The 13,216-nt window shown below is 24.0% G+C and overlaps 1 protein-coding gene across 1 annotated transcript; it reads right to left on the minus strand.

Moving 5' to 3' along the window:
- Window positions 1–9,049: 9,049 nt before the first annotated feature.
- Window positions 9,050–12,958, minus strand: LOC114915321 (uncharacterized). Its single transcript, XM_083069982.1, has 7 exons — window positions 12,342–12,958; window positions 12,124–12,257; window positions 10,351–10,808; window positions 10,144–10,270; window positions 9,779–10,054; window positions 9,556–9,657; window positions 9,050–9,448 (listed from the first exon to the last, which is right to left on the minus strand). Exons 2-7 carry the CDS (start codon window positions 12,181–12,183, stop codon window positions 9,050–9,052), a joined length of 1,422 nt encoding a protein of 473 aa, XP_082926108.1. The 5' UTR covers window positions 12,184–12,257; window positions 12,342–12,958.
- Between the last annotated feature and the right edge of the window lie 258 nt (window positions 12,959–13,216).

Here is a 13,216-nt window from a genome sequence, read left to right on the forward strand (position 1 = left end):
AAATCTAAGGCTTTTCCTCCATTGGAAGCCTTGGAAAATCTTGAGAAGAATCAAGGAGCCAAAGATCTAGGGAGAAGCTTGAAGAGGAATCAACAACAATCCAGTTCCAAAGCAAATCTTCCATCATATTTATATTCGTCAGCAATTATTCGTCGATAATTTGCATTTTTCTTGTAATGTGCCTTGTTATCAAGTTTTTCTTTTTTAACCTGTGGAACGTATACAAGAGGGAAAAAAACCAAAGATTTTTAGATTTTGTAAATCTGGTTTGTACCCAAACCATTCTTCAAATAGGTTTTTTTGTTCAAAACTTTGGTTAGAAGCCTATTCAACAAGAATACAATTGTATTTGCAACCTTTGCCATAACTTTTTTGGCAACTCCTTTTCATGAAGCATACACCTTTTCATCTCCATGATACATTTATTTTTTTCTCTCGCTTACACTATTTTTTTGTTAAGTGTAAGGCACGGTAAGTTGATGCTCAATGTTAGCTTCTTCACAAAATTTATCAAAGATATCATTTGTGTATTCCATCATGTTGTCAGACCTTATTATTTACAACTTGCAATCACTTTGATTCTCCACCAATGTTTTATATTTCCAAAAAAAAATACTACAAGAAAAATTGTTATTATCTACAGAATATTACTTATGAAATTTTTTCCGTAGGTAATATTTAGTTATCTACGAAATATTACCTATGAAATTTTTTCCGTAGGCAATTTTTAGTTATCTATGGAATATTACCTACGGAATTTTTTCCATAGGTAATGTTTGGTTATCTACGGAATATTACCTACGGAATTAGTTATCTACGAAATATTACCTACGGAATTTTTTCATAAGTAATTTTTAGTTATCTACGAAATTTTTTCCGTAAGTAATTTTTAGTTACCTACAGAATTTTTTTCGTAGATAATGTTTAGTTAACTATGTAATATTACCTACAAAATTTTTTCCGTAGGTAATATTTAAGATTTTCTTTTTCTCACAATTTTTATTATATATATTTTTCTTTTAATACAATGTAGAAAAGAAATATGTATATTATTTTTATTTTAATATTTTAAAGTTTAATATTAGTAATAATTTATTTTATTTTTTAAAAAATTGTAATAAAGTATGTAAATAGAATACAAATTTATATTTCAATAAACTTATAAATTTTACTTTATTATATAAATCGACAAGTTTAATATTTAAAAAGATAAATAAAAGTATATATAATTTTAATATATTATAGTAAATTTAATATAATAATAATAGTAATAATAATTATTATTATTATTATTATTATTATTCATTTTTATTCAAATAGATCAATTTTTAAGTGTAATATAAGTTTTTTTAAAATACTTGTAGCGTATGTTTTTAAACTAAATAGATTATAGTAAAAAATAAATATTATTAAAAATTATCATTTTAAATTTTTTATTTTTATAAATTAATGATGATAAAAAATAACATACTAATATTTAGTTTTAAATTTGATATGAAAATATTATAATACAATTATATAAGATTTTAAATTAGTATTTTAATAATGATTGATAATTAGAAAATAAAACAAGAATAAATATATTTTTTGAATTTTATATCTTAAATTCAAGATGAATCAATATATTAAGTTAATTAATTAATAATTATTTAAAATGTTAAATATTAGTTATTTACGAAATTTTTTTCGTAGGTAATTTTTAATTACCTACGAAATTTTTTCCATAAGTAATTTTTAGTTATCTACGAAATTTTTTCCGTAGGTAATGTTTAGTTATCTACGGAATATTATCTATGAAATTTTTTCCGTAGGTATTATTTAAGATTTTCTTTTTCTCACCATTTTTATTATATATATTTTTCTTTTAATACAATGTAGAAAAGAAATATGTATATTATTTTTATTTTAATATTTTAAAGTTTAATATTAGTAATAATTTAATTTATTTTTTAAAAAATTGTAATAAAGTATGTAAATTGAATACAAATTTATATTTCAATAAACTTATAAATTCTACTTTATTATATAAATCGACAAGTTTAATATTTAAAAAGATAAATAAAAGTATATATAATTTTAATATATTATAGTAAATTTAATATAATAATAATAGTAATAATAATAATAATAATTATTATTATTATTATTATTCATTTTTATTCAAATAGATCAATTTTTAAGTGTAATATAAGTTTTTTTAAAATAACTTGTAGCGTATGTTTTTAAACTAAATAGATTATAGTAAAAAATAAATATTATTAAAAATTATCATTTTAAATTTTTTATTTTTATAAATTAATGATGATAAAAAATAACATACTAATATTTAGTTTTAAATTTGATATGAAAATATTATAATACAATTATATAAGATTTTAAATTAGTATTTTAATAATGATTGATAATTAGAAAATAAAACAAGAATAAATATATTTTTTGAATTTTATATCTTAAATTCAAGATGAATCAATATATTAAGTTAATTAATTAATAATTATTTAAAATGTTAAATATTAGTTATTTACGAAATTTTTTTCGTAGGTAATTTTTAATTACCTACGAAATTTTTTCCATAAGTAATTTTTAGTTATCTACGGAATTTTTTCCGTAGGTAATGTTTAGTTATCTACGGAATATTATCTATGAAATTTTTTCCGTAGGTATTATTTAAGATTTTCTTTTTCTCACAATTTTTATTATATATATTTTTCTTTTAATACAATGTAGAAAAGAAATATGTATATTATTTTTATTTTAATATTTTAAAGTTTAATATTAGTAATAATTTATTTTATTTTTTAAAAAATTGTAATAAAGTATGTAAATAGAATACAAATTTATATTTCAATAAACTTATAAATTTTACTTTATTATATAAATCGACAAGTTTAATATTTAAAAAGATAAATAAAAGTATATATAATTTTAATATATTATAGTAAATTTAATATAATAATAATAGTAATAATAATAATAATAATTATTATTATTATTATTCATTTTTATTCAAATAGATCAATTTTTAAGTGTAATATAAGTTTTTTTAAAATAACTTGTAGCGTATGTTTTTAAACTAAATAGATTATAGTAAAAAATAAATATTATTAAAAATTATCATTTTAAATTTTTTATTTTTATAAATTAATGATGATAAAAAATAACATACTAATATTTAGTTTTAAATTTGATATGAAAATATTATAATACAATTATATAAGATTTTAAATTAGTATTTTAATAATGATTGATAATTAGAAAATAAAACAAGAATAAATATATTTTTTGAATTTTATATCTTAAATTCAAGATGAATCAATATATTAAGTTAATTAATTAATAATTATTTAAAATGTTAAATATTAGTTATTTACGAAATTTTTTTCGTAGGTAATTTTTAATTACCTACGAAATTTTTTCCATAAGTAACTTTTAGTTATCTACGGAATTTTTTCCGTAGGTAATGTTTAGTTATCTACGGAATATTATCTATGAAATTTTTTCCGTAGGTATTATTTAAGATTTTCTTTTTCTCACAATTTTTATTATATATATTTTTCTTTTAATACAATGTAGAAAAGAAATATGTATATTATTTTTATTTTAATATTTTAAAGTTTAATATTAGTAATAATTTATTTTATTTTTTAAAAAATTGTAATAAAGTATGTAAATAGAATACAAATTTATATTTCAATAAACTTATAAATTTTACTTTATTATATAAATCGACAAGTTTAATATTTAAAAAGATAAATAAAAGTATATATAATTTTAATATATTATAGTAAATTTAATATAATAATAATAGTAATAATAATAATAATAATTATTATTATTATTATTCATTTTTATTCAAATAGATCAATTTTTAAGTGTAATATAAGTTTTTTTAAAATAACTTGTAGCGTATGTTTTTAAACTAAATAGATTATAGTAAAAAATAAATATTATTAAAAATTATCATTTTAAATTTTTTATTTTTATAAATTAATGATGATAAAAAATAACATACTAATATTTAGTTTTAAATTTGATATGAAAATATTATAATACAATTATATAAGATTTTAAATTAGTATTTTAATAATGATTGATAATTAGAAAATAAAACAAGAATAAATATATTTTTTGAATTTTATATCTTAAATTCAAGATGAATCAATATATTAAGTTAATTAATTAATAATTATTTAAAATTTTAAATATTAGTTATTTACGAAATTTTTTTCGTAGGTAATTTTTAATTACCTACGAAATTTTTTTCCATAAGTAATTTTTAGTTATCTACGGAATTTTTTCCGTAGGTAATGTTTAGTTATCTACGAAATATTATCTATGAAATTTTTTCCGTAGGTATTATTTAAGATTTTCTATTTCTCACAATTTTTATTATATATATTTTTTTCTTTTAATACAATGTAGAAACGAAATATGTATATTATTTTTTTAATATTTTAAATTTTAATATTAGTAATAATTTATTTTATTTTTTAAAAAATTGTAATAAAGTATGTAAATAGAATATAAATTTATCTTTCAACAAACTTATAAATTTTACTTTATTATATAAATCATCAAGTTTAATATTTAAAAAGAAATAAAAGTATATATAATTTTAATATATTACAGTAAATTTAATATAATAATAATAATTATTATTATTATTATTATTGTTATTCATTTTTATTCAAATAGATCAATTTTTAAGTTTAATATATGTTTTTTTAAATAACTTGTAGCGTATGATTTGAAACTAAATAGATTATAGTAAAAAAATAAATATTACTAAAAATTATCATTTTAAATTTTTTATTTTTAGAAATTAATGATGATAAAAAATAACATAGTAATATTTAGTTTTAAATTTGATATGAAAATATTATAATATAATTAGATAATATTTTAAATTAGTATTTTATTAATGGTTGATAATTAGAAAATAAAACAAGAATAAATATATTTTTTTGAATTTTATATCTTAAATTTAAGATGAATAAATATAATAAGTTAATTAATTAACAATTTATTTAAAATGTTAAATTTTAATTTATAAAATAAATATTTTAAAAGAGAAGGGTTATAATAACACCAATATAATAATAAGGGTTATTTACATTATTAAAATTTAATTTATAAAAATAATATTTTAAATGTGAATTTTATAAATTCAACCGTTAGATTAAAAGTTTTTTACTCTTAGCTCATATATAAACAAATTTATATTAATTCAAAGATTATTTGATACTTCATTCTTGTAAAACAATATTGATGTAATATATACATTTCAAAATATACTAAAATATGAACACTTTGATTACCTTCAAGTTGTTGTTCAATTTTAACAAAATTTGATATAAACATATAAAGTGATATGAACTTTCGATCTAACGGTTGGATTTACAAAATTCTTATTTAATATAAAGTTATTGAGCAGTGTAATACTAAGTAAAAATTACACGAGTGTTATTATAGCCCTTATCATTTTAAAATATATAATTATTATTTAAACTTTTAAATTTATAATAAATAATTTAAATTGTATCATAATATTAATTTTAAATATAAATAAGTAGATTGTTAATTATACAAGTATATATATATATATAAAGATTAATTAAATATAATATAATTATTATTATTGGTAATATAATTATTATATATATTTTTATATTTTTATAGCAGTCTGGACATACCAAAATGAGAGGGATCCAAAAATAGTATAAGTATGAGATTGTATAGTTGAGAATGACTTAAATGAATTAATTTGTATTACTTATATTGATAACATGCATTAGTTTTTCTGTAGTCCATTTCATCAGAACTCCATAGTTAAACGTGCTTGAGCTGGAGTAGTACAAGGATGGTTGACCTTCTGGGAAGTCTCCCAGAAAATGTGCAGTAAGGACAAAACACGTTAAAAAGTGAAGTGTCATGAAATAGCATCCTTGAGAGGCCCAATATGAGGGTTATTAAATTAATAAATTTATTAAAATTAAAAAAAAAATTGTAGGTAACGTTACATACGAAATTTTCCGTAAATAATGTTATCTATGAGCTTATTACCTACGGATTTCTTCCATTGATAATACTGATTTTTCTTATAGTCTTATATTTAAAAAAATAAATCCAACAATATATGACATAATCATCAATAAAAATAATATAGTATTTATTATCATTTAAAGACTCTTTGAGGTTCACCAACATTTTTGTGTGAACTAGTTGCAACCTTTTAGTTGCTCTCCAAGATGTCGGAGGAAATGGTTTTTGAACTAGTTTACCATATTGGCAAGCCAAACAATCAAACAACTTGTCTTCAAGCATCGAGACACCTTTCACCAAGGCATGTTTCTGCATGTATAATAATCCAAAAAGGTGAAAATGTCCAAGTCTTTATGCCATAGATTAGCATAGGTGGTTGTGCTTGAAAAAACTATTTGCCCCTCCTTCATAAGATTTAGAGCATAAATTTTAGCTCTCGTTTTCACCCTAAACACATCTTCACCTTTTGCATCTTTGATCAAGTACCAATTGTCTTCAAATATGACTTTGAAGTCTTTTTCTACTAATTGTGCAACACTAAGCGAATTTTGGCCAATTTCAAGCACATATAAAACATCTGGGATATGTTTCATACTTGCCAAACTTTCAATAGCAATAGTTCCTTTTCCCATGACTAAGATGAAATCACCATTTTCAATTTTTACTTTGAAAACAATTGTTTTGTCTAACTCTTTGAAGAACTTATGGTCGTTGGTTATGTGGTTTGTCTGGTCACTATCTATGAATAATATTTCACTTTTCGTATTATTTACTCACTTCTAGGGAGAAAAATTATTCTTTTGTTTTCATTTTTACACCATTTTCTCATTTCTGGTAGAAAAATATTCTTAAATTTTTTTTATTTGACAATGTCTTCTAGATCATTGAAAAAATATTCTTCTAACATATTTTCTTGATTTTGTCTTCAAGACCAATTGTATTTAAATAAATTTCACAATTATGTAAATAATACAAATATCTTATCAAATACATAATATGGAGAATATAATTAAAGATAGAATAATATGCATAATGGCAGAATAAATATATGTAATATGCAAAATATATTACATCAATGAATCATTGATATTTCTCACTTCTGGTGAGAGGAAAAAAAACATGTTTCTTTATTTAATAATGTCTTTAAGACTACTATAGTGTCATCAAAATTATTTTGGTTCATAATAATGTTAAGAATACAAATATTTGATATAAAAAAATATGTTATAGAAGATGAATAACTAGTCTTGAAATATTTGTCTTGTAGGTTGCAATACCAATGGAAAAGAAAGATTATCGTGCTAATAACGTATTATAAAATGAAAGATAATAACAAAGAAAACAAATAAAATAATATGAGAGAGATAGAGAAAAGAATATAACTAGTATGTTATTTTTGTGAGAGGGCTAGCTAGCATATTTATAAATACATATGATAGTTGAATAATCACATGAAAAGGAAATAATACATAACAAAAATATAAATAATAATAATAATATATAACAAATATGGACATGCACTAATAATTAAGTCATCAATTATTATTCATAACATCATTGTAGATATGGAGCACATTAATATAGTTATCCGATTGAGATTAGTTGGAAGCCATTCCATAAAAACTGTTTTAGGTACATGCACCTAAGGTTACCAAATATTGAATCGTCAAACTAATTCTGAATCATGAATCATAATTTGTAACAAATCATAAGATTCAAAGACAAAAAAAAAAAAATTACTTTAAACATATCATAATGATATATAATGATCAACGTAAAAATTTTTAATTAGAAATAGATAAAACAACTTAAGCACAAGTAAATAGAACAAAATTATTAAGCATAAGTAAATAGAACAAAATTATTAGTTGTATCCGAGTTATGGAAATGAAGCAAGTAAATAGTTAAATAGATAATATGCTTTGAATGAATTTGAGTTATAGAATAATCAAATAGGATAAATTTATAATCCTTTTTATTTAACGATTTAAGTTTATATGACTTTTCAATATTTTATTAGATTTGATGAAAGAAAAGTATAATAATAATAATAATAATAATAATAATAATAATAATGAATTGTTGAATCACATGGTTCGTATGATCGTATCAATGATACGGAATTACATAAATTTATCAATTATCGTAAGATACAATATCATTTTAGATTCATCTTAAGATATAAATCGGTAGATTGTCGAATCGTAACATTCGAATCATAAATTGTAAGATTTTGATAACTTACCAAAAGAGATATTAGTCATTGCTAACTTAAATCAAAATTAGTTATTACCCCTTTCTGTTTTTAAATAAATTTATACCTTCTGTATGTGTTAAAGAACTTGCCAAAAGGAAATAATACGATTTAATTTCTAGTTATGTACAAAATGGTAAAAAAATCTAAAGGTGGTGAATAAAGCAGAGAAGCTGAGGTGAAAGGGTGTATAATAGCAAAGGGCATGTGGATGAGATAGACTTGTACCTATTGATAATGTGTCATCAAAGAAACAATGAGACTGCACCCACCTGCATAACTGTTGCTTCCTTGGGCTATTGGAGAAATCCCAGCCATTGGATTGATACTGAGACAAGCCAGAGAGATTTTTTGGCAACTCAATAGATTACAGAGGCACACACTGAGTTTATCAAATTAGTGATCTGCTACAATTATTTGGTTTAGGGATAGATATATTGACCAATTTAGTAACCGAATTAATTAGCAACTAATTTAACTATCAATTTATTGGTTATTTAAAAAAAAAAAACAATAGCTAAATGAGTCGTTATTTTGTAATCTAGGGGGGAAAAATATATTCAACTTCTAATTTTTGAACCTCATAATATGTATGTGAACCTGATAGACATATGTAACAAATATATATATGAATACGTAAAGTAAGATATTTAAAAAGAAAATATATGAATACATATCCAAACTAGCAAAAAAAAACTTGTCATATGAGACACAACAAGTATCTATGAGTCACTATGGTTCAATTAGTGACTGTCATCCTCTTCTTCTTGACTTTCCTCTATGGCAGACAGATGGCATGGCCTGATGGTTCATGCTTTCCATTAATTGTCGTATCAATGCATTGTTCTGCTGAATAAGCCTCTCAGTATTTGCAACCTTGGTCTGAAGCTCATCTCTTTCATTTCTAATTCCTTCCATCTCTTTTCTCAATTCATCGAACTCGCCCTTTTTCACCCACTCCATTGATGATGAAGAAGATGAGGCATGACAGCATGGCCCTCCAGCAACTACTCTAGATTCCATTCCAAGCCCAAATACTTTACCTTTCTTTGTACGAGCTACATTACACCACACATCTAACTCACTTGGTGGAGGATTTCCTTCCGCAAATGCTCTTTTGGTCAATTGTTCCAATGTACGTGTCACTGTCTCCTGCCATCATTAATATGAGTTCAATAAGTGTTTCAAAACAAACCAAAGTAGAGTAAAACAACATCATAAACTACTACGTGCTTATAAAGGTGAGAGCTGATCATTACATTTAGACGTTGTGATCTCCTATCCACCCATGTGTTATCCTTATGTTGGTGCGTTCGACGAAACAACTCCAATGGAGTAGGAGGCACTCCGGTCTCTTTCATCTAAAATAGAAAAAAGAATACAAGTTAGGAACTTGTTAGATTTGAAGTTAAATTAAGAGATTATTACACTAACTCATATGAGATAAACAACACAATAAATTATATGAAGTGACAACTTAACCATATTAGCTCTGTGCTGAGATGCGGAAATAGAGCCGCCAGTGTGAGATGCTCCATTATAAGATGCCCGATTTGTTTTTGCTTGGGTGCTCTTATTTTTGAATCCTTCAGAACTCCAATACTCACATAATCTCTCCCATACAACATCTTTAATCCAACTTGGCTTATCCGTTGTGGACCGAACCTTGCTTAGATTACTTGTCATCAATACTGAACCTCGCATTTCAAAATTCCTTTTTGCCCAATTATAATCCGGTGGATTAATAGAAAACTTTCCCTGTATATAGAAGCAAACAAGTTAACTAAAAGTAGAATAAATATACATCCAAATTAAATTAATGTAAAAAGTAACAAATGAAACTTAACCAAAAACTCTTTAAACCACATGTCTCTTGTGCTAATTGGTATCTTCTTCCATGTTGTCCAGGGATCAGTGAAATGTCTCTTAAGGATCTCAACAATCCCATTAGCAGCAAGTCGTGAAGGTAAGAATCTGCAAACATTACATTTAAATGGTCACAAATAAAAAAAATAAAAAAAAAGGTCAAATAAGTGACAAAATAGAACATATACCCTTGTCCATCAAGGTTTAGAATTGGCTTTCCATCATTGTTGTGTGTCTCTAATGCAACAAATGATCTAAGGGTGCGACCTTCATCTGAATTTGTTGGTTGTGAAGTACATGGTGAGTGTAGCCCTTGTATTGAAGGTGCAGGTGACACACCAGATGTCCCAGTAGGTGGATGTGAAGGACAAGATATTTGTTTCTCTAATGCAACAGATGATCTTAAGATGCGGGTGCATCCTGCATCTGAATTTATTGGGTGTAAAGTACATGGTGTGTGTACCCCTTGTATTGAAGCCGGAGGTGACACATCAGATGTCTTGGCAGATGGATCAGAAGGATGTGACACTGTATGTGATGAAGCAAATTGCAGAATTCGAGATCTTGTCTGTGGTAGACGTATACTACGTCGTTTTGTGGGATAACTCTCAGAAGCCTTTCCTTTATTCTGATCTTTATCTGCCATCTGCAATTAGCACAAAATGAACAATGTAGATTATCTTCAGAACATGATTATAGAAGTGAGAGTTCAGTATAAATTGTTTGTTTGCCATGTGAATGACAATAACATTCAGGAAAAAAGGTACAAACAAAGTAAATGAGTTATGTGTGATCAGAAGGAAAAAAAAACGTATTTATGCACAAGACATGTGTTGTTGTTAGTAATAGGATGCATTAGGATCAGAAGTTTGAGTTGAAAATGAGCGAAGCCCAACTCAACATGTAGAATCAGCACACATTAAACCCCTCATTTTTAATGCATAAACTAAAATCAGATGATGAAACCACAGGAATAAATCATAAATATCAATATAATAACACACAGAAAATCCAGTACAAATTATACATAGATGCATGCAACCCATCAACTTCTAAGGAAACTTGTTCCTTGCAAGCATGGCAAAATCAACAAAGAAAAATAGTCAGTCTCAACTATACAGTCATCAATAGTTCAACAATAAGCATTACATGGTACGTGTAATACAATGATGAAGGAGAACATTAAAACACACTAAGTGTGAGAATGAACTACCAAAAGCATCCTGTAAAAAAACTGGAAAGACCAGAAAATCACATAGAAACCCAAAAATAAAACAACCACAAGATTCATGCACAATTACACATAGAAGTTAATAATATTTAGACCATCCATAAAACCACATAAAGAACCAAAGAAGCAATATCCCATTTAAAGTTTTCCATAAACTCTAGTATTTCAAACCAATTCATATTACCTTAAATTCCAAGTTTCAAGCTATTATGTCCCTAAACTATTTGGAATTTTTAATTGGGTCCTCAAACAAACAAAAAAAGCAATTAGGTCATCGATCTTGTAATTTTTTTGCAATTGGGTTCCTCATATTAGTTTTTGGCAACTTGAAACAACCCGAAAATGACAATTTACGGTAGACTTACAAATCCTAAGGACCCAATTGAAAATAAAAAAGTTTACGAGATAAAGTACCCAATTGCAAATTTTTTAAAATTGGATACTTAAATAAAATTTTGCAAAAAGTTTAGGGACCTACCGATTAATTTAACCTTTTATTATTATTATTATTATTCAACATGAACTATCTATCTATCTCCATACAAAAACTAAGGGCTTTTGCTAATTAATTTTTTTCACAGGGCTTTCAATCCACCATTCCTGTAGCATGCAGAATAATACAGTAACATGCAAGGCATTAATTACACAAAACTGAGACTCAAACTCAAACTATTCACTAAAAAAATTTAAAGGAGAGGAATAACAGCAATGACAGTGATTAAAACTACACCATGCGCTGCCGCTGGCGCTTAGGAATCTTTCTGTGGCCACTGCTCTTCTTCCGCGCCATACCAACCGGCGACTACTTCTTCTTCTGCGCTTCCCTCAACGCAGCGTTTTGCTTCACGTGAACCACCGTCGAAACTGCAACGAAAAATGAAAAGAAGGAAAAGTGTAAACACAAACGCGCCATATGTGAGAGGAAAAAGAAAAGGAACCGAATTAAACCCTTTGGCGAGGTTGAGAATGGGTGAGAGAGAATGTGAAAGGCAAATTCCTTGGTTTATACGATTTGGTGATTGGTTAATATGGTTTTGCGATTTTAATTACACGCCAAACGAGGAATTCATTCAAGTTTGAATTTTTGAGAATATTAATTAAATGAAGCATAATTTGTTGGATTAATCAAGAATTCATTGAGGTATGTGGGAGTATCAAATGCAGAGTGATGGTTATTCTTGACACCAAACAAACCGTCGGTAGGGTAGTCTCTGATATGTTTTGTTTTTCTTTTTTAAGGGTTTAGGGTTTATGCCGTCATGTGTTAAATAAAAAGTAATATTTTTAAAATTGAATGGATTATTAAATTGATATTAATAAAATAATAATAATAATTATTATTATTATTATTAATATAAAATTAATGTTAAATAAATATAATTTTATAATATTAATTAAAAATTAAAATAAATATATCATTTATAAATTATTAATATTTAATGTGTATGTAAATTTTTAAATTATATATAATATGATATTTAATTTTAATAAAATATAACAATATAATAATAATAAGTTTATTTCTAAAATTAAAAATACAAAACTAATATAATATAAATAAAAATATTATAGATAGCAAATTAGCATAAATGATTAAATTATATTTATAAAACATGTATTAAAAATAAGTTATTCTAATTTATAATTTTTATTAAAATATTATTTTTATTAAAATATTTTAGATTAAATTTTAAAATTATAAATAATTTAACTGGATCAATTTTTGACCAATTTTTTATTAGTTCTAGACTGATTGTACCAATTTTCCATGGATTCTATGCAAAATGGTTCTCTGATTTAACTGAACTAGTTTTGGATTGATT

Source organism: Cajanus cajan, chromosome 2 (genome assembly GCF_000230855.2).
Source record: "Cajanus cajan strain Asha chromosome 2, NIPB_CcT2T_4, whole genome shotgun sequence".
Classification (NCBI taxonomy): Eukaryota; Viridiplantae; Streptophyta; class Magnoliopsida; order Fabales; family Fabaceae; genus Cajanus; species Cajanus cajan.

Bases quoted from the DNA above. Each gene is read 5' to 3' on its own strand.
- LOC114915321 (XM_083069982.1), bottom strand. From the start codon at position 12,183: ATGGCGCGGAAGAAGAGCAGTGGCCACAGAAAGATTCCTAAGCGCCAG. The intron at 10,055-10,143 runs GTTAAGTTTCAT...TTCTATATACAG, and splicing joins TGTGGTTTAAAGAGTTTTTG to GGAAAGTTTTCTATTAATCC. The intron at 9,449-9,555 runs GTAATGATCAGC...TAATGATGGCAG, and splicing joins GGAGATCACAACGTCTAAAT to GAGACAGTGACACGTACATT.